General features: G+C 40.9%; 1 protein-coding gene across 4 annotated transcripts in view; it reads left to right on the plus strand.

Moving 5' to 3' along the window:
* The window catches only part of LOC127378589 (plakophilin-4-like), a 43,896-nt gene extending 24,655 nt beyond the window's left edge, over positions 1-19,241 (plus strand). For all 4 annotated transcript variants that reach the window (XM_051427555.1, XM_051427554.1, XM_051427556.1 and 1 more), the window contains exons 8-22: positions 3,489-3,659; positions 4,582-4,783; positions 5,259-5,391; positions 7,600-7,813; positions 10,323-10,506; positions 13,471-13,588; positions 14,153-14,347; positions 14,455-14,628; positions 14,771-14,921; positions 15,716-15,908; positions 16,053-16,137; positions 16,720-16,837; positions 16,938-17,069; positions 17,200-17,273; positions 17,584-19,241. In XM_051427555.1, coding sequence (XP_051283515.1) covers positions 3,489-3,659; positions 4,582-4,783; positions 5,259-5,391; positions 7,600-7,813; positions 10,323-10,506; positions 13,471-13,588; positions 14,153-14,347; positions 14,455-14,628; positions 14,771-14,921; positions 15,716-15,908; positions 16,053-16,137; positions 16,720-16,837; positions 16,938-17,069; positions 17,200-17,273; positions 17,584-17,841 — 2,402 coding nt within the window. In that variant the 3' untranslated portion in view covers positions 17,842-19,241. The remainder of the gene's footprint in view (positions 1-3,488; positions 3,660-4,581; positions 4,784-5,258; positions 5,392-7,599; positions 7,814-10,322; positions 10,507-13,470; positions 13,589-14,152; positions 14,348-14,454; positions 14,629-14,770; positions 14,922-15,715; positions 15,909-16,052; positions 16,138-16,719; positions 16,838-16,937; positions 17,070-17,199; positions 17,274-17,583) is intronic.
* The last annotated feature ends 33 nt before the right edge of the window (positions 19,242-19,274 follow it).

A 19,274-nucleotide genomic window follows, 5' to 3' on the forward strand; every position in this document is an offset into this window, starting at 1 on the left:
CTGTGAGTCGCTGCTTTCTTCCTTAATTTGCTCTTTCAGTGAATGTTCACCATACCCAAACCCTGGTTAGAATAACTCCATACATACAGTACAGAACTTGGACAGCTCTGCTCATTTTCTTTCCTGCTGTCTAACGAGGAACTGACAGACACCTCGGACTCCAGGTGCATTCAGTTCACCTAACGAACAGGTCCAAAGAGAACCAGCAGGGCTGCAACTGCTGCTACTTTCACACAGTTTCAGTCTCAAGGTATGGGAAATTCTTCAGGGTTTTATTATTGATCAATCTGTCAGTCAGTGTGTTAAATGAACAGGTCCGGTGTTGTGTTTGTAAATGATCAAAAAATAGTGCCTAAAAAGTGCTTATTATGTGTTCCTACAGTCCAAGATGACTGTCTAAAAACTAAAGATTGTTAATTTATGAATATAAAACAGAGAAAAGAAGAACAGTCTCACTTGTAGAAGCAAGACTAATGTTTGGCCTTTTTGCTTGATAAATACATATATATGTATTTGGGCAATTGTTTTGACATTCAATCATTATTTTTGGGTTGTTTAAACATTCACACTTTCATTGTGCAGCCTCCAAGCAGCTAATACTAGCAAGGTAGTAACAACGCTGAATTTGAAGTGCATAATGATTTTATAAGCATGATGAGAAGTTCACCCCTGGAAATCCAACCTTTGACTTTGTCCTTCTCTGACTGGTTAAGACAGCTGAGGCTGGCTGAGAAACTGGCTGAGAAGGGATTATTTCTGTACTGCTGCCAGGCTGTTCATTGAGTCTGGCTTACAGGCGCCTTTGAGGAGCACATTTCAAACCAAAACAAACTAACATACTGCAGCGTTAAACCAGATATATTGAACATTGTCTATCAGAGTCTTAGAAGACTTTTCTTCAGCAAAACAACATTAGAAACCTCCTGCAGCTGGTCCTCTCTTATTAACTGCTCATCACTTTCTCATCACACACTGATGTTTGGAGGATTTTCTGTCATAGAGGCGCCGCTGATGCTGCAGCAACACAGATTTATTCCTCCATCCTGCCCTCTGTCACTAAGCCGCTCCCACTGACCCATATAGGGGTGTTTCTATCACAAAGCCCCCGTGGAGCGTCAGCTGATTATCAGCTGACAGCACCAGAAGGCTTTATCATGCTACGATCAGCGTGTGCCTGTTTTCATATGACGCGTGTCCATGTGCGTTTGCTGCATTTGCGCGTGCATCAGTATGAGTGCTTGTGTGGACGTCAGTGATGTGCACATGCATTCATGCACCTTTTGTGTTGTGCCTTCTATGTGTTTGTGCATGTGTGAACAGAGGATGGTAGAAGCATCGGTCGTGTGTGGGAGGCAGTCAGTGAACTAAATAAAATGCCTCCTATATTCTCTAGCTGACTGATTTTCATCCTGCAGCGCTACTAAGTGGCCTAATATGTCGCCTAAGTCCTTATTCCCAGTTATCCTGCAGATCCAACATAATCCCAGATTACATGAGGGAGATAAGCAATAGATGGATATACAAGATTAGGCTATTACTGATCAGTTGCACTCATAGCTTAGGTAGTAAAACCTGGTGAGCAGCCAAAACACAAACGTAAGCTGTGAGATGATCGCTTATTATTAATTTTTTTTCATTGAAAAAAACTGCAACATCACCAGCGTGGACAGGTATTATGAATGATACTCATTAAGACTACGTTCCATTTAGTTTAACACAGTAGGCCTTCTTGATTGTAAGTTAAAGTTAAGATTATTGTTCAAGATCTAAACTTTGAACACCTGAACACACTCTGTAGTCAGAGAGCCTTCACTTCATTTAAGGGGTCCTTAAAGATAAAGGTCGGGAACCATTGCAGAGTCTTTCCAGTGAGCCGACATACAGCAACACACTGACTCTGTTTGACCTGAATGGATGGTGAGATGAGGGGTATTCAGTTGGTTGCAATCTGCAGTCTCACAACTAGATGCCACTAAATCCTACACATCATCACATCCTGTCAATGGCGCATTTGTGCATGCGTCCGCCCATAGCTGTCATTAACTGACTTTTTATCCAGTGTTAAGCCGCATTTTTACCATCCACTGTTTAGATCTTGGTGGTTTTTAACTCTAAATTTAAACCGGATGAAGGATTCATCTGGATCTTAAGTTATCAGAGAAACAAGCTGAGCTAACGATGACGGAAATGGTGGTAAACAACAACTTCCTAGCAGCAGAAATAACATATTGTACGTTTAAAATCAATCACAGGGAACCACAGTGATAGTGAATGAGCTTGATTTGGATCTATAACACTTGAACCAGCCATCTGTTTCGTTTTGGCGCATTTCAGGCGTTTGAGCATCCTCTCACCCAAAGGTCACAGTTTTGGTGTGTTTACTTCACTGCTGAAGAGCCCTTGAGAAAGACACAGAGGTCCAGATTCAACAACATTGTGTCACAGCAAGTGCACAGTTTTATTTTCTTCCAAAGGAATGTTCTTTGCGATTAGAGACCAAGGTTTCCGTCTTACTCGCTTAGTAGTTTATAGAAATCAAGAGATGAGAGCTGCAGAAGCAAATAGCTTCTTCATCGCCAACTCTGAGTGCAAATTGTGTGCTTCAGCTGTTGGACTGATCCACCGAGGCTGCCCCTCTCGTGCCCTAAAGCCTCTTTATAATTGGAGCGCTCTTTGAACTGATCTGCTCTGAGATTGGAGGATGGAAAAACCCTCTGCTCTGCTTGTTTGACTTGCTGATGACGGCGCCTGCAGCAGATTCTGAGTGACCAGCGTCTTTGTGCGTTTTTATAAGCAGTGGGGATGAGTTGGTGTTATGAAATTGCAGTGTTTGGTATAATCTCGATTTGCATGGCCTCACCTACAGATGACTGATGTGTGAGCCAAATAATGAGCTGTACATATGATTTATGTAAGACTACAACAGGCAGAAACAGGCGTTACTGATATTACACAGCTTGTTATTATAATTTCATCATTCATGTGCCAGTAGAAACATTTTATAGTGCAATAATTTTAACTGAAATGATCTCTGTATATGTTATTAGCTTCTAAGAATATGAAAATGAAGCAGTATCAGGACATACTTGTTCTGTAAATAGCTTCCAAACAGTTTGTGTTTCTTGCACTTTTATTCAATTTTCTTCTGACCCAAAAACTTCCACTATGATAAATGTTTTTATGTAGTTTCTCTTTTGCTTAGTTCACATGTTTTGGGCATTAGACAGACCCCTTATGTTTGTAATTGGTCATTATAAGAGAAACAGACAGTTTTTTTTATAGATAATTGTACTTAACTGTTTCTTATCTTATCCATGTTTGCAACATACAGTTACACACTGGACCTTGAAGCATTACTCATTTGATGACCACAAATGATTGTTCCTAAAAATATCAGAGAAGCAACATTTTTAAATGTTCTTACGATCATAAATTGTAAGTTTGTGTAAATAAATGAAGTTTATTTGTCTTTATTTGTGTACCTGCAGGGCTCCACAGCTCATACGCCGGTCACGGGGGGCAGATAGATCCAGAGCTGAGGGCGGCGTTGTCTCCGGACTGTCACATGACGCCTGTTTTTGATGAGCGCTCCTTCCACAGCCCCCTGTACCACAGCCCTACCCACGACCCCCAGGGCTCCCTCTACAGGAGTAACACAGGTAATACAGCCCCACAAAAGTTTTCTTTACAATTAGCTAATTATAGTATTCACAGCAACTGTGTGGTTTCATTTGGGAATTCAGGCCTTAAAATTGGTAACATTTTAGTTCATAACCTGGGAATTTTTAATTTGAGATCAGTGGAGTGTCAGTGGGCAACATTTAAACAATAAAAACTGATTTTATGATATCAAAAATTCACATGAAAATATATTTTTTGGGGGGAAATTGTTAGAATTGGTCCATACTTTCTAGCAAAACCAGAAACTCTGGCTGGTTCGAAGCAAAGAAGCAAACAAAGTACCAAAAATCTGGATACATTCAGCACAAATACTAGTACAGAAGTACTAGTGGCAGAGCAGGAGTAGTAGTAAGGATTGCGGTGAAAACAGAATAAATAACAGTGATCTTCCAAAACATAACTCAGATACCCTCACATGACTTTTAGCCGCTTTATCACTGTCACTGAAAATGACTCAAACTATTTTTCACATCAGCATCCCAGGCTCAGTTTCACATCTGCTCCGAAGATTATTTCTCTAAAATCTGTGCTGGAAATCAGAGTTTACAGGCACAGGAACTGTTGTTATTATCGCTCCCCGAGGTCAGAACTTAATTAGGCTGAAACCTTTCATGTACTCCGCTGCTGCTTAATTGAAGCCTTTGCAGAATGATTTAGAGCTGAAAGCTCTGTGGAGCTTGATAGTGGGGGATCTAAGGAGCCATTTTAGTTTCGTTTAGTCAAGATTTAAAAAGGTCTGTGGCCTGTGAGACAGCTTGCTGCTTTTTAAATGGTCGACTTTCTCTTTTATGTGACCTTGGATGTATTTTGCATGTGTACAAACTGCCTAGAAAAGAAAACCTGGGTTAGATTCATTTCCAAATCACGTTTTCCTTAAGCGTCCTCATCTCCTTTCCACAGGTATGGGGACGCTCCCTCGGACCACAAGCCACTGCGGCACGCTGCCGTACCAAAGAAGCAGCTACGGGCTGAGCACTGCAGCTCTGTACGTCGACTCCTACAGGGTCCCCGGCGAGCCAGTCTTCTCCCACCGCCACTCTGGACTGATGGACCGGGTGGCCACGCGCACGCCGTCCATCGAGAGCATCCATAAGGACCCCAGGTACTCACACACACGCAGATATAATTAGATATCCGTTATTTGACAAACTGAGATCGGTTTTCACTAAAATCAATACAGAGCACTTTGGAATGAAACCTTATTTATATCCATGTCCGTGCATAAATGTTTATCTTATACAAATATCACAGATATTGATAGTTTGGACACTGTCGAGGTTACATAACTGTTTTGAATGCAGAGCAAAATCTATCTTTAGAATTTGGTTTAGAAATCTGTCAAGTACCAGAAGTACCGTTGAATGCTTGGTCAGATTTTCAGTGTTGTTTGCTTATTATTAAATATTTCAGTGTGTAACATTTAGGAGGATCTATTGGCAGAAAGGTATGTTTAATCAGGATAAATTAATCAGGAGCCCGTCCTGTTGAAACAAGACGAAGGCTACGTTCACACGTAGAGAGTTAAAGCAGAAAGTGAATGAACCCTCCTGAAAGTTTCCTCCTCGTTTTTTCCTCAGGGAGTTCGCTTGGCGTGACCCCGAGCTGCCAGAGGTCATCCACATGCTGCAGCATCACTTCCCCTCTGTCCAGGCCAACGCCGCCGCCTACCTGCAGCACCTGTGTTACGGAGACAACCGGGTCAAGGTGGAGGTAAGGTGACAGGACACGCTGGGCTGTCTGAGTAAAAATAACAAGACGGACGTCACAGTCATGACTCACTCCTCAGGCGGAGGAAAGTGCTGCTGCATTTGAAGTTTCACTCCCAACCAAAGACAGTAATCATTTTTAAAATGTGTGCAGCTCTGGTAGTTTTACTGTTCAAACCATTAGACAAAACGTGTTTAAAATGACCTCCCAGAGGGCAAACAAGAAGTAATTTGTGTAAAGTTTAAATACAGGGTACATTAAATTCTTTAATGCTTATAATTACTAAGAGAAAATTTTGAAATACGGACAGAAATGCCAACAATTGTAATAAACAGTGAAGTAATTTAACCTTTAAAAATGTTAAACATTAGCAGTTCTGTGAGAATGTGCTCTTTTTCTTTCTTATAAATGATTTTTATTTTATTTTTAGACAGTTGTCTAAAAGCAATTTTAAGACATCATATTTGGGAAATCAAAACATTTTTAAATTTTCATTATTTTCTCACATCTTGTTGACTAAATGCTTAAAAAAAAAAAGTTTAACATATAATGTAAAAAATACCAGTTTTCCCCATTTTTTCATTCATTTTTCTGTATTTTTTGCAAAGAATATTGTATTAAACTAAATCATACAATAATACAACAGATATGTTTTTTTTTTTTACTTCCTTTGCCCAGAAACATTTAACTAGTGGATTTAACTGTCCGTTGCTGCAACCTACATTGCCAGCTTACAGGTTTGAATTTTTAAAAAATCCTCGTTGCCAAACTCTGAGCCAAAGCGCCATCTGCTAAAACAAAACTTTAAGCAACGTTGGTGCCAAATGTGCCGGCGCACCGACGCACTGAAACGCCGCACGCTCTTTCTTTGCTCTGCTTCCCGTGCAATAAATAACTCCAACACAATGGCTTCACGCGAGAGCCATTTCAGTGGCGTTTGGTTTGTTTGGTGATGAGCTTTTAATTAGCCTTTGGAGCGGCCTGGACACACGCCTGCTCATTTAGCCAGAAACAAATGTTTTCAGTGACGGTTTGAACACAGAATCAGAGAGAGACTGCGAGCGCTTGCTGCTCTCCTGAGACGGGTTTATTTCGAGATGAAGTGAAGAAAGTTTAGAACGTGCCACAGTGATGCTTCTGCATGTTTCAGCTCAGAGAATCATTGCTACATGAAATTAGTGCAGGTTTGGTTTGGTTTAATTTTCCCTTATTTTGAAAGAAACATTACAAAAACTTAATCAATATGACAGAACAGTTAGTAAAACAGACATATTGCCACAAAACAAATGCTGCTGGTGCCATTTGAATAGAAAAGCTACAACAAAAACACCAAAACCATGTCGATCTTTACTGGAAATTTACGTTTTTGAAATTAGTCACTACAAAAAATACTCTAATACTGCTAATTTAAAAATCTGTAAAACCAGTAATGCATCTAACTATGTAGTGGTCAGTGTACAGTGGCCCAGCAGTCAGCAATACTATATATCTATATATCTATAATTAATACATAAAAAGGGAGCAATTGAACAAAAAAAATGAAATGAAATTGAAAATTCATGAAAATATTGCTGTAAATATCAGAAGGACATGTTGTGGGCATCCATGGAAAATCTGTCCAATAATTTTAACTACTAAACACATTAAAATATTACAAAAACACATAACAGCAGAGAATCCACATGGATAGAAAAAACTACTAATCATTCATAATTAATTCCTACCTTGAATGTATTTGTCAGGGTTAGGTGCTTTCCATTTTCTCCTCTTTGTAAAAATCCCTCATTCAGGGCTCCTTTGAAACGATTATAAACGGTAAACAGTTCAGTATTTTCCTTTGATTTGTCACTGTGTACTGATACACCCTGGAGTACACGTCTACATCACTGCAGAAAAGTGAGAAGTCAACTATTGGAAAACTATTTTCATCTGCAGTTGCTCTTTAAAGACACTTTAATGTGTTTTTTGAGCTGTAAACTAAATTAAATGCCGGTATGGTGATGAAATACATCAATACTGCTGAACTACTACTACTACTAAATCCTCCTGAACCTTACGAGGCCAATCATTTGGGTCTGTGTTGAGGCCACACCCCCTGAAGTTACTCTCCTTTGCAGGTGTCTGATGCATTTTTAAAATTTGCTGAGACGGAGAGAGCTAGAAGATCTGAGGGGTGTCATTCATCCATGGTTTTTTTTTTTTGGTCTTCAGGTGTGTCACCTGGGAGGGATCCAGCACCTGGTGGACCAGCTGGATCACAAGGTAGCTGAGGTTCAGAAGAGTGCCTGCGGGGCTCTGAGGAACCTGGTGTACGGCAAGGCCACCGACAACAACAAGGTGGCGCTGAGGAACTGCGGTGGCGTGCCGGCCCTGCTGCGCCTCCTCAGGAAAACAACCGACAACGAAGTCCGCGAGCTGGTCACTGGTACGTCTAGTTTGGTTTACATTCAGTACATGTTTCAAATGTATGTTAAATGCATTTCCTTAGTTATTTTAAAAATACAAAAGGTGGAGAAAGTTTGCATTTACATCAAAATACACACAGTTATAGAGAATCATAAGATATGTGTCGGCTGTCTTTCAGCTTAGTTTATGAAAAAATAGCAGAAATACTTTAAAAAAGCCCCTTCAAATGTCCTCGAAAGTTAGTTTTTTCTGATCTTTTTTTATTAAAGATTGAGTGACATTTCCTGTGATGATGAAGATACAAAAAAAATAGAAATTCATGTCAGAATTAGGATGTTGTCCACCCACAAAAATCACATTTTCAGGCAGCGCTCATTTCTTATTAAGAGTCCCCTGTAGTTCTCACCCTGGGAGTTTCCTCTTTGTTCGGTAGTTGTCAACTCAGGTCTGTCTTTTTTTTTCCTAAAGGCGAAAAAATTAAGGTGAAAGCACCAGTTTCCAAATGCAAAACATGACACATTGAAATCCCGCTGCGATGTGTGTGGGCGCTCGCCTGCTCGCGAGGTTTGTTGGCTAGCTGGCTTGCTGGCTGAGAGTCGGTCTGTGTCGCCGTCTGACTGGCTGGCTGTGTATTAATCTGTGTATCGGCTGTTCTGTGGGAGGTGAGAGTGGCAGAGGCTTAAACACTCAGCGCGCTGTGTTGACAGCAGATCTAGGCACAGTCCTCGGGACAGATGCTAAGATAATGTGCTTTGGAAACAGGATGCCGCTGACAGCTCTGCAGCCACACCACACATACTGTTTAATACCAGGAGATAGAAAACTGCTAGATGGCTTGGATTCTTGAGGAAAACACAGGGGAGAGTCTTCAGCTGGTGATTAAGTTCTGGGAAAGTTTTTATTTTTACAGCATTATTATAGTTGTACTGTCCAGTTTCTTTATTTCTAATCTACCACATCCCTACATAAGTGTGAACCTATCCTGACGTCACCCTTTGGTGCCATGTTGAAGCCTCCAGTTGGCATTATGACCATCACCATGTTGTTTTTTTGCAGCCGGGGACGGTGACGTACCGCACAATGGTGGCTCCCTAGTCATTACAGATAAACAGTTCACTAAAATATGTTCCTGAATAGACTTTGGGAGAGGAATAGTCAACGCAGTAACGGACTCTTGATTCATATTTGATCAGCACTGCCTAGTTTGACAGTTTGATGTGAGTTTTTAAAAGAAAAGCATACCCTTCTTTATAGTCTAGTTTACTCTAAATTGGACCATAATTTATTAAATGAACGTCATGCTGTATGGAAGAAGACTTGAAACTAGATATTGAGACAATAAACTAATTAGAAAACTGTTTACTGAGCTCATAAATCAAGTGAGACGTAAGGCCATTTCCCCATAAGACTCAATAGTATCAGATTTCTTTTTGAAGCCCACGCTGGCCATTAGAAAAAAATGCAGGTTTAAGTCACTTAAATAGTTGGCTTCACTTCACAGACCCAGAAGCTCTGTCCAAAAAGAAAAGTCTAAAAGAAAAAAGATGAGCCAAAAAGCCGAAGGAGTCTTCTGGCACCCCTCTTCCAGTTTAAGTTTTCCCACCTCACAGCAAATGTACTTCTCCTTTACACTTTGTGATATAAACTAATGTGTATTTATACATAGATTTTGTATCTTGCAGGGTGAAGTGAGGCTGTAACACTGTTGTGGTTTGATTTACACCCACGCTGCTTTGGAAGTTTTTATGTGTTATCTTCATCAGAGTCTTATTTTGCCCTTGTTGTCAAAGCTTTGTTTTTTTGTTATTATATCGTATATGAGCAAACTTCATTAATATAGCTGTTTTCAGAACAGAAGTTACAAAGTGCTTTATAGGAGGAAACCAATGGTAAAGTGGGTGATTAAAGACACAGAACTTAACATATGAAATAAAGGTTATAAAATCAAGAGAGAGCCAGAGAAAAGAAATTGGTTTAAAGAAGTTTTTGTGCCCAATTTTATAATCACCAAAAGCATGATTACTTTTGGCTTTGACCTTCAAGCCAGTAGAATATCTGTAGCTGCTACCTCATCACCAGAATACTATGTGAAACTGTTTGATTCCCCTTAAAGCTACAGCAGGTAACTAAAATATTTCTTTGTCATATTTGCTGAAACTTTGACTATATCCTGACAGTAGGACATGAGACAGATAATCTGTGAAAACATCAGGTTTCTCTGGCTCCTCCTAGTGCTCCTAATAGCAAGAATCGCAGAGGAACCTGATCTTTTCACAGATTATCTGTCTCGTGTACTACTGTCAGGATATAGGAAAACAAATACAGCAAATATGACAAAAAGTTACCTGCTGCAGCTTTAAAATCAGATTTTCAGTGAGCACAGAGAAACTTTCTGCAGATGAATGTGAAAACATCCTTCTAGTGTCAAACTGCACAGTGAAGCTCAAGCATCACACTGTAAGAAGAAACACTGATTTCTGACGTGACATCGTGGCAAACTTTCATTTTTCTGCACCTTGCACCCCCAGGCGTCCTGTGGAACCTCTCTTCATGTGACGCAGTGAAGATGACCATCATCCGCGACGCTCTGACCACGCTGACCAACACGGTCGTCATCCCCCACTCGGGCTGGAGCAGCATCTCGCACCGCGACGAGCACAAAGTCAAGTTCCAGTCCTCCCTGCTGCTGCGTAACACCACCGGCTGCCTGAGGTGAGGAACAAAACAAACACCCCCCCCCCCCCACACACACACACACACACACACACTGCTTAATGGGTCATAAAAAATGTATTGCTTTGTCGATTTTTGTCCTGTGATGATAAAATGATCCTCCGTTTGATAGAAAAATGGAAAAATAACATTTTGGAAAAGACTCCAACTGCTGACGCCCCCATTACTCTTGTTATATATCAATGTTAATCATAATCATCACCACACAGTACACCCTTTACTGTCCTAAAACCACACAAATCTCACTTCTTAATGAAAATAGATCTCACAAAGTGCCTCGCCTCCTAAGCCTGTTGAGTTACCAGGCGTGCCGTCAGCTCATTAGATCGATCCTCGTTTTGAAATGCAAGGATGACTTTTGGATTTATTGTTCGACTCTGCTGCTTTTTCTCCATCTCTGCTTTTCATTTTAATGATTCTGTAAAACCACAGCGCATAATCACAGACGCATAATCGTCAGTGAGAGGCTCTGTAATGAGGATTTTATGCAGGCATGAAATCTCAAGTAGGCATTTGACCACATTAGAGACAAATAACAGCAAAGCGTGTCTTAAAAGTCAAAGCCGAGGTTGAAGATTTAGCTTCATCGTCTGCAAATTTTTTACAGCGATAGTTGCAGAAGAATAGCGTGCAGCTCACGTGTACCAGAAAATAAAACAGCTTAAGTTGGGCTCATTTGAAAGATGTAATTTGATATAGAAGCTCCTTGAATTCCAGATGATTCATTTCACCTCAGCTCAAGATAATAATGCAGACTTTTACATTTTACACAATCCTGTAAAACTTCAAATAGCACAGTTATATTTCCCAACCTAGGCCAGTGTGAGTGATCTTTTATACCCAAGAAAAACAAAAAGAATGAGAAGATAAATATCTAATTGAATGCATTAGTATATCAGTGCTTGAATGAACCCTTTTTGTAAACAACCTAATGGCACTGGAGCACCATCAGTTATTTCATGATATTAATATTCTGGTATCATTGTTATTAGGAATGTAAAAATATATCATGAGCAATTAAATCCGATACAAATATGTGAAGATTCAAATCTGTGAGATGAGAAATTAATCGTGATACTGATGCTTATTTCCAGTGTACTGCCTATATAGAGTACCTGGTCTTTTTTTTACTGTTTCCACCCTGATGTCGAAGACTGTGTGAGATGTGCCAGACTAAATGAAGCCTTTTAATAAAACTTCTCTCTTTAAAAGTGCTTAAAAAAACATTTTTCATCTTCAAGAGCGCCTTAAGATTCCCTGAGCTCGCTACTGGCCAAGCACTTGGCCTCTCTTCCCCCTTTTAAACATATCTAATGAGGTTGAGTCCAACGTCCTCTGGAAGGAGCGCTCGCCCAGTGAGTGGAGAAGATCTAACAACCCAAGAACACTTGATAAAAGACTGGATCGTCCCAGATGAGGCCAGAAACTGCCTGAAGGGCAATTAAACAGGAGGCTTTCCAACCGCTGATGACACGAGGCGACGAGGCTTCATGAAGACGGTGTGAACATGCTGATTTTGAAAAAAAAAAAAAACTAATTTGGCTGCTGCAAGATTTTTCTGCAGTATATATGAATCTGTGTATCACTGACTCTTTCCTTATTCAGTATATAATCTAAAAGCGGAAAACACAATCAGATATTTCATTATTCATTTACGAATCCAACAAGTAAAGACTGAATTTGATTTAATGTGTCCAATTTGTGTGACCAGGAAGTCGAGCTGCTGACTGCTTGTAATGAATATGTGCTTGAACTCAGTATGAGGCAGTATCTTGAAGGATGTTAAAAGTTCCTGTGTGAACAGTATAATGTTGCCATGGATACACTGAGTTTGACTGTGGGTAACCCCACTGCCCAAGTGTGTTTATTGCATGCAATCAAGTGCACCACACAAAGAGGTCAGCAACTTCCACAAATCAGACACATTAAATATCAAAATCATTTTTAATTTTCCTATTTTATGTTTGTGTTGTAATACGGAAATGCCCTTATTAACAATTTACAGTATTTTTAACCCTCATAAGACCAACTTTGTAGCCATACGACCATCTTGAGTGGTCAGATAAAACACAGGATTCTTTCCCATCTCTACCATCCATCAGTTTATGTTGGCAGAGGAGTAACCACTCATTTACTAAGCTAACAGGGAGACCCCTTGAGAGAAGAATCTTTTGAATGAATTTGACTCTGATTGGGCACCATCCTCTCTAAATCAAATGAATTAAACCTGCCTGGTGGAGACTTCCCAGCCCGAATGCCACAAATTGGCCTGATTGGATGGGCGCCAGTCATTGTTCAGTGTCGGGAGCCAATCAAGATCAAGGCCAGGTGTCTTTCCTGAAGTGCTAGCTTGCAAAAATGTTCTTGCTGCAAGTTAATTAATTCCCAAAGCTCACTGAGCATTGTAAGTGATGAGTATGTTGACTGTGAGGTTACATCGATGGACGAGTAATCGGGTCGATAATAACAAGATGAAGATTAGCCACTATAGCCAGTAAAACCAAATACAAGCTGCACTGCAATGCAATAACTTTTATCAAACAAAATGAATTTTATAGGCTTCATTAAACATCTTCTGGTGGTGGTTATTTCCTACAATAGGGCAGCTTTAAGTGACTCTGTGCTGCAGGGAAACTAGTTCTCTGTGCACATCAGCCTCCAGCATTTCTCTGCATTCAGACTGACCGAGACTGTAGATTGATAGTATAGAAATGCATTGTGGGAGCTATGTGCTGTTGTGCAGTCATCTCATGTCAGCTCTCCATTAGCAGCAGCTGAAGGTTCCTATTGGAGGATCAGCTCTTTCCTTTACTGTATCCGGGCAGGTTTTTTAAAGCCACCGTGTGGGGGAATCCACACACTGCACCTCACTCTGAATTAATGTGTGGCTTCATATGTGTGTGTCTGTGTTTGTGTGTGTGTGTGTGTGTGTGTGTGTGTAAGGAACCTGAGCTCAGCAGGAGAGGAGGCGAGGAGTCAGCTGCGTTGCTGTGAAGGTCTCGTCGACTCGCTGCTTCACGTCCTCAAAGCCTGCGTTAACACGTCCGACTACGACAGCAAGGTGCTGCAAAAACACACACTTCTTGTCACAATTTATTCCCAGGAGAATTACCCTCGCCTTAACCTGACCTTGACACAGCCTTACCCAAATTCTTAACCAGGGTACGGGTTATAATCTGAGCTTTGTGGGGTTGTCTCAATAGAGGTGGAGAGAGGAGAGAGAGCTCATTACCTCAGACTGTTGTCATGAACGGGGAAATTTACTATAGAGACCAACACTGTTTTTTGTACCAGGCTGTAAACATGTTTATTTCTACTGGAAAGTATTTTAATATGGGGCCTTATGGGGATTGACTTACTGCTGGAGCCAGCCTCAAGTGGCCGTTAAAGGAACTGCAGTTTTTGTTACGTCCGTGTTGGCTTCACTATGTGGTCACTTTCACACAGCGGCCCACTACAATTGTTCTACAGAAAAGTAGAAGTAAAGCTCATCTCCCCCATAACTCAAACCCAGCTTAACCCTAAAATGTAACAGAAGTATATAATAATTCACACTACCATAAAAAACACTTCAAAGCTCTCCCATTGATCTCTGTTGAGATATTTAGACTTTTATATTTCTCAGATCGTGGAGAACAGCGTCTGCACCCTGAGGAACCTCTCGTACCGGCTGGAGGTGGAGATGCCCTCCTCTCGTCTCCTCGGCAACCAGGAGCTGGACACCCTTCTGGGCTTCTCCTCCCCGGCCAAGGAGCTGGACTACCTCTGCTGGGGCAAGAGGAGGCGTGGCAGGAAGCGGGGCGGCTGGCCCGACGACAAGGTACAAACACATTTTCATCCTTATGTAAGAAGCTGCATAAGGAGTCTACATTGAACAGAAGATGAACGTGCAGAGTTTAAAACACATTTGCTGTGTGTTTCATGCAGTGGGACGGCATTGGGCCGATCCCGGGTTTCTCCCAGTCTCTGAGGGGGGCGGAGCTGCTGTGGCACCCGATGGTGGTGAAGCCGTACCTCAACCTGCTGGCCGAGAGCTCCAACCCCGCCACGCTGGAGGGCGCCGCCGGGTCGCTGCAGAACCTCTCTGCTGGAAACTGGAAGGTGGGACTTCTTACTATACATGCTTTTCTGCAGAAGAATAACATTTTAGCAATATACCAGCACTCATTTAAAAGTATAAAAGTACCCAAAAAAAGAGAAGATAAATAAGTATCTGAGAGCAATATGTACTGTTTGTGTCCAGTTCTCAGCGTACATCAGAGCAGCGGTGCGTAAAGAGAAAGGTCTGCCCATCCTGGTGGAGCTGCTGAGAATGGACAACGACCGGGTCGTCTGCTCCGTCGCCACTGCTCTCCGCAACATGGCGCTGGACAGCCGCAACAAGGAGCTGATAGGTCCAAACACACACTGAAACACACACACAATAACAGACTGATCCCCAGAAACTCAAACTGTGAAAATATCTTCTTCACATGTCAGTCAGGAACATCAACAGCTTGTTTAAACAGATACAGATTTTTGTATCTCATCACAGTCCATTCATTCCAATCAGACTGAGTCTTGAAAGAGTGATAATACATTGCCCCCTTATGGACAACAGCTGTGTTGAAGGTGTTTTTTCCTCTCTGTACAAACATGATGAACTAGGCAAATATCTGGAATTACCAGATAAATTACTAATTAAGAGGTCACTAAACTGACATTTACCAAATCAAACTATTCAGTCAGCTCTGCCTGTAAACAAATTTGGTGCAAACATTAAAACCTTACATACCTACATACCACTAGCTGACAGTCCTCTTCCTCAGCTTGTCATCCTATAAGCAATAGTGGAGTTTTTTTTACAGCCACCGTAGTTACTGCCTGGCATTTAGAAAGAGAGGGTGGAATGATGCAACTACACCGCAACTGGAAGTCTTTATAAAAGAATGAAATCTAACTGAAACAATATTGTGCACTTACAAAACAAACTAAAATAAAATAAAAATGTACATATATATGTAGTTTTTGGCAATTTAGTCAAGTATGTCAACAGAATAAGCATTAGAGAAGGCATTGGTGCACATGTTTATTGAGACAAATACCCCCTAAATTATGATGAAAAAAGCTAAATGCTGAAGCTAATAGAAAACAAACAGTAAAAACTAAACTGAATTGAATATCTGAATGAAGTCCATATTTCCTGCAGGAAAGTACGCCATGCGGGACCTGGTGAACCGGCTACCCGGCGGCAATCCGTCGGTGCTGTCAGACGATACGGTGGCGTCAGTGTGCTGCACGCTGCATGAGGTCACCAGCCGCAACATGGAGAACGCCAAAGCTTTAGCTGACAGCGGAGGCATCGAGAAGCTGGTGGACATCAGCAAAGGACGAGGGAAAGGGTATGAAACCGCAGAGAAACTTCATGTAGACAGCAGCTGCTTTGTACCTGTGATGTAAATGTTTAATTTTTAATAGTATTTTTCCTTTTCTGTTGAATTCTTTATCCCTTATTACCTTAAAATGATTTCACTTTGATGTTGCAGGTACTCGATGAAGGTCGTAAAGGCAGCGGCTCAGGTGTTGAACACACTGTGGCAGTACAGGGAGCTGAGGAGCCTCTACAAACAGGTCGGTACCAGTGCAGACACTCTTCTTTTGACATTTCAGCAATCCAAGAGTTGTAGAAATGTTCTCAACACAAAGAGCAGATCATCTGTTTATCATCTGTTTATCATTCGGGGTAAGACCATAGTACATCATAATAAAAGAACATTCCAGCCAGATAAAGCAAGAAAAACATTCAAGAAATAAAAGATACTTCTAACTAAATTCAGGTTCTCAAGTATGTTTTAAGAAAAGACTGACTCAGCCGACCTGATTTCCTCAGGCAGATTGTTCCAGAGCCTCGGCTGCAAAACGCTGTGTCCCATTTCGTTTTTAACGAGGCCTCTGGAACAGACAGAAGACCTCTGCCTGAGGATCTCAAAGCATGAGCCGGCGCTTACCGTACTAATAGGTCAGAGATAGAAGAAGGAGAGGCCATGAAGATTCTTTAAAGTAATCAGTAAAATCTTGATTGATGTGATCATATTTCTTGGTCCTGGTGAAAAAAAACCTCAATAGAATAGATTTAACTTTATAATGTTGTGGAAAAAAAACTTAACATTGTAACTATGTGTAACTAAACTGAGGTGAACTTTGTGTGTGCAGGACGGCTGGAACTACACTCACTTCGTCACTCCCGTCTCCACTCTGGAGCGAGACCGCTACCTTTCACAGCCGACCCTGCCCACCAGCCCGCTGCAGATGTCCCCCGTCATCCAATCAGGTAAGAGATCCGGTGAGTGAGGTCAAGTTTGACGATCGTGCGGGAAGTTTTTATGCCTTTCTGAAAAAATGTTTTCTTGTTTTGTCTTTTATTTTCTCAGGTGGTAGTGCAACATCCTCGCCGGCGATGCTCGGGATAAGAAGACACAGTACAAACTATCAGAGGGCACAGTCATCTATGCAACTCGACACGTATTATGGAGACAACAGTTTACACAAACGGCAGTACACAGGTTCGTATTGATATTGATTGTTTCTTCATTAACACACAGACTTGCCACCAGATTAACACCAAATTGACTGTTAAAAAGTCGTTTGTTTCACCTTTTCTCCCTTCTGTGCTGTTGCATTTTTCCACTTAAGGGTCTGAGAAGAAAACTCCATATTTCATTGGGACATATTCTTCCCAGTCAGGAGAGGATTTGAGAAGGTCCCAGGTAAGAAATTGTGTAAAATTCAGCAATTGTTAAATTAAAGTATTGAATTTTAGCTTTGATTTCTCTTAAAATGATTATTATTCAGATTATTTAATCAATCAGTAGTATTTTAAATAAGTGCTTAACTGTTTGAATCCTGTTTTAGGCAAAAACTTATATATTTTTTAGGTCCAAACAGTTCCTCAGTTAATTTAAGACAATAATTAACAGATCAATCATAACTGAAAATGTTTAAGTTGAAGCACTACCTCTTAACATGTATACTGTATAATTCCCCATTCAATAAATCCCATCGTTGTCCCTCTCCCAGCACACAGAGCCATTTTACGACGAGCCCGACAGGAAGAACTACAACAGCTACAGAATGTACCTGTCGTCCCCTCAAGGCTACGGAGAGGAGCAGTACGAGGACGAACCGGTCCACCTGACCCCGTCCTCCCCCGACGGCTACGCCAGCCAGTCGCTCCAATTCAAAGCCAACACCAACTACGTGGACTTCTACTCCACCACACGGAGGCCTTCAAACAGGGCGAACAAGTTCACCGGCTCCCCTGACTCCTGGGTGTAAAAGCAAAATGGACACCGTGTACGTCGAGCTTCGCCGTCTGTTTCCGTAGGTGTTTGGGTGGGTGCGTTGTATGGTCGTGTGAAAGGTTGAGGATGCATGTGAATGTGTGTGCATATGTGTTGAACCTGTACTGAATGACCTGGGCTTGGTTTGCTCCGTGCATCTTTTGACTAAGTTAGACCATGTGCACAATAATGCAGATAAATGTGAAGCCTTCCTTTATTCTTTACCTTTTTTTACCATCTCTCGTTGTCGAGATCTCAGGCTTCCGATCGTGAAGTTCAAAGCTGAAACAATTAGTCAATTAATCAATTAGTTAGTCAACAAACACCACACAATAAATCCATTACTTGAGAACATAAAAGTAAAGTTTTTTAGTGCCCAAGAAGAACAGTTGCTTTTAAAAGGAAGGACAAAGCAGTGGTTGGAAACACATTTCTTTTTGCTGATTTTATGGAAATTTGGTTAAAACCTGACTAATGAGTAGGTTGTGTTGTAGGTTGCTGTTCACACCTGCACCCATGTGACTCTGACGACTCTCACATGATGGCATGTGACCTTAACGAGTGTTAAGGTGTTACACACTTCAAGAAACTAAAGTAAGTCCAGTTTACTATTGTTGTGACATTTCAAAAGGGAAAATCTAAAAAAGAAAAATAGCCAGATTGGGCATAAAACCTAAACTTTATCTACATTATTATTATGAACGTGCAGCATCTTTTGCATCCAAGATGGTCTTAGTCAAAAGGTGCTTTTTAAGATTGAACCCAGCCCTAACCTTGTTGTTCACCAGAGTGTTTGTTAAAGTCAACTTGATTTAATTTTTCTCTGCAGTAAAAGTGTGCAGTGTGTTGGCATAATTATTGTTTGCCAGCATCATCATGAAGAACCTACTGAAGTTGAGACCACACCTGGGACAAACACTATTTACTCTGTCTAGGGATTGACCATATTAGCGGTAAATAAATCAGAGCAAAAGTCGCTCTAAAACATTGTTGTTAAATATTATTTGACCCAGGTTTGGAGAAGAGAAACTTACCGAAGAACTTTTAAAGACTCAGAGAACCGGGGTTACATCGATAACCCTTTGCTTTTCTGTATGTTGGCCCAAAGTGCAGTATATCATAAAGTATGTGAAATATGTGATAAAAACATGTGAAAATCTATTTGTACAGATACAATGGTTTAACTGTCCTGTTACATTGTTGTATTCAATATGTAGAACTTTATATGTGATTGTGTGAAGAAGATTTTTCTATTATTTATTATTTTTATTAATTTACTTGTGACCTGACCAAAATACCCCCATCTGTCTGTTCTGTCCAAAACTGATGATAATGTGCAATGTTACAGAGGGAAATATATGTATAGGGATTAAAGATTATATCATGACAAGACAACTGAAAGTCTTTCATCTTATTAAAAATGACAAA

The sequence above is a fragment of the Dicentrarchus labrax genome, unplaced genomic scaffold (assembly GCF_905237075.1).
Source record: "Dicentrarchus labrax unplaced genomic scaffold, dlabrax2021, whole genome shotgun sequence".
NCBI lineage: Eukaryota > Metazoa > Chordata > Actinopteri > Moronidae > Dicentrarchus > Dicentrarchus labrax.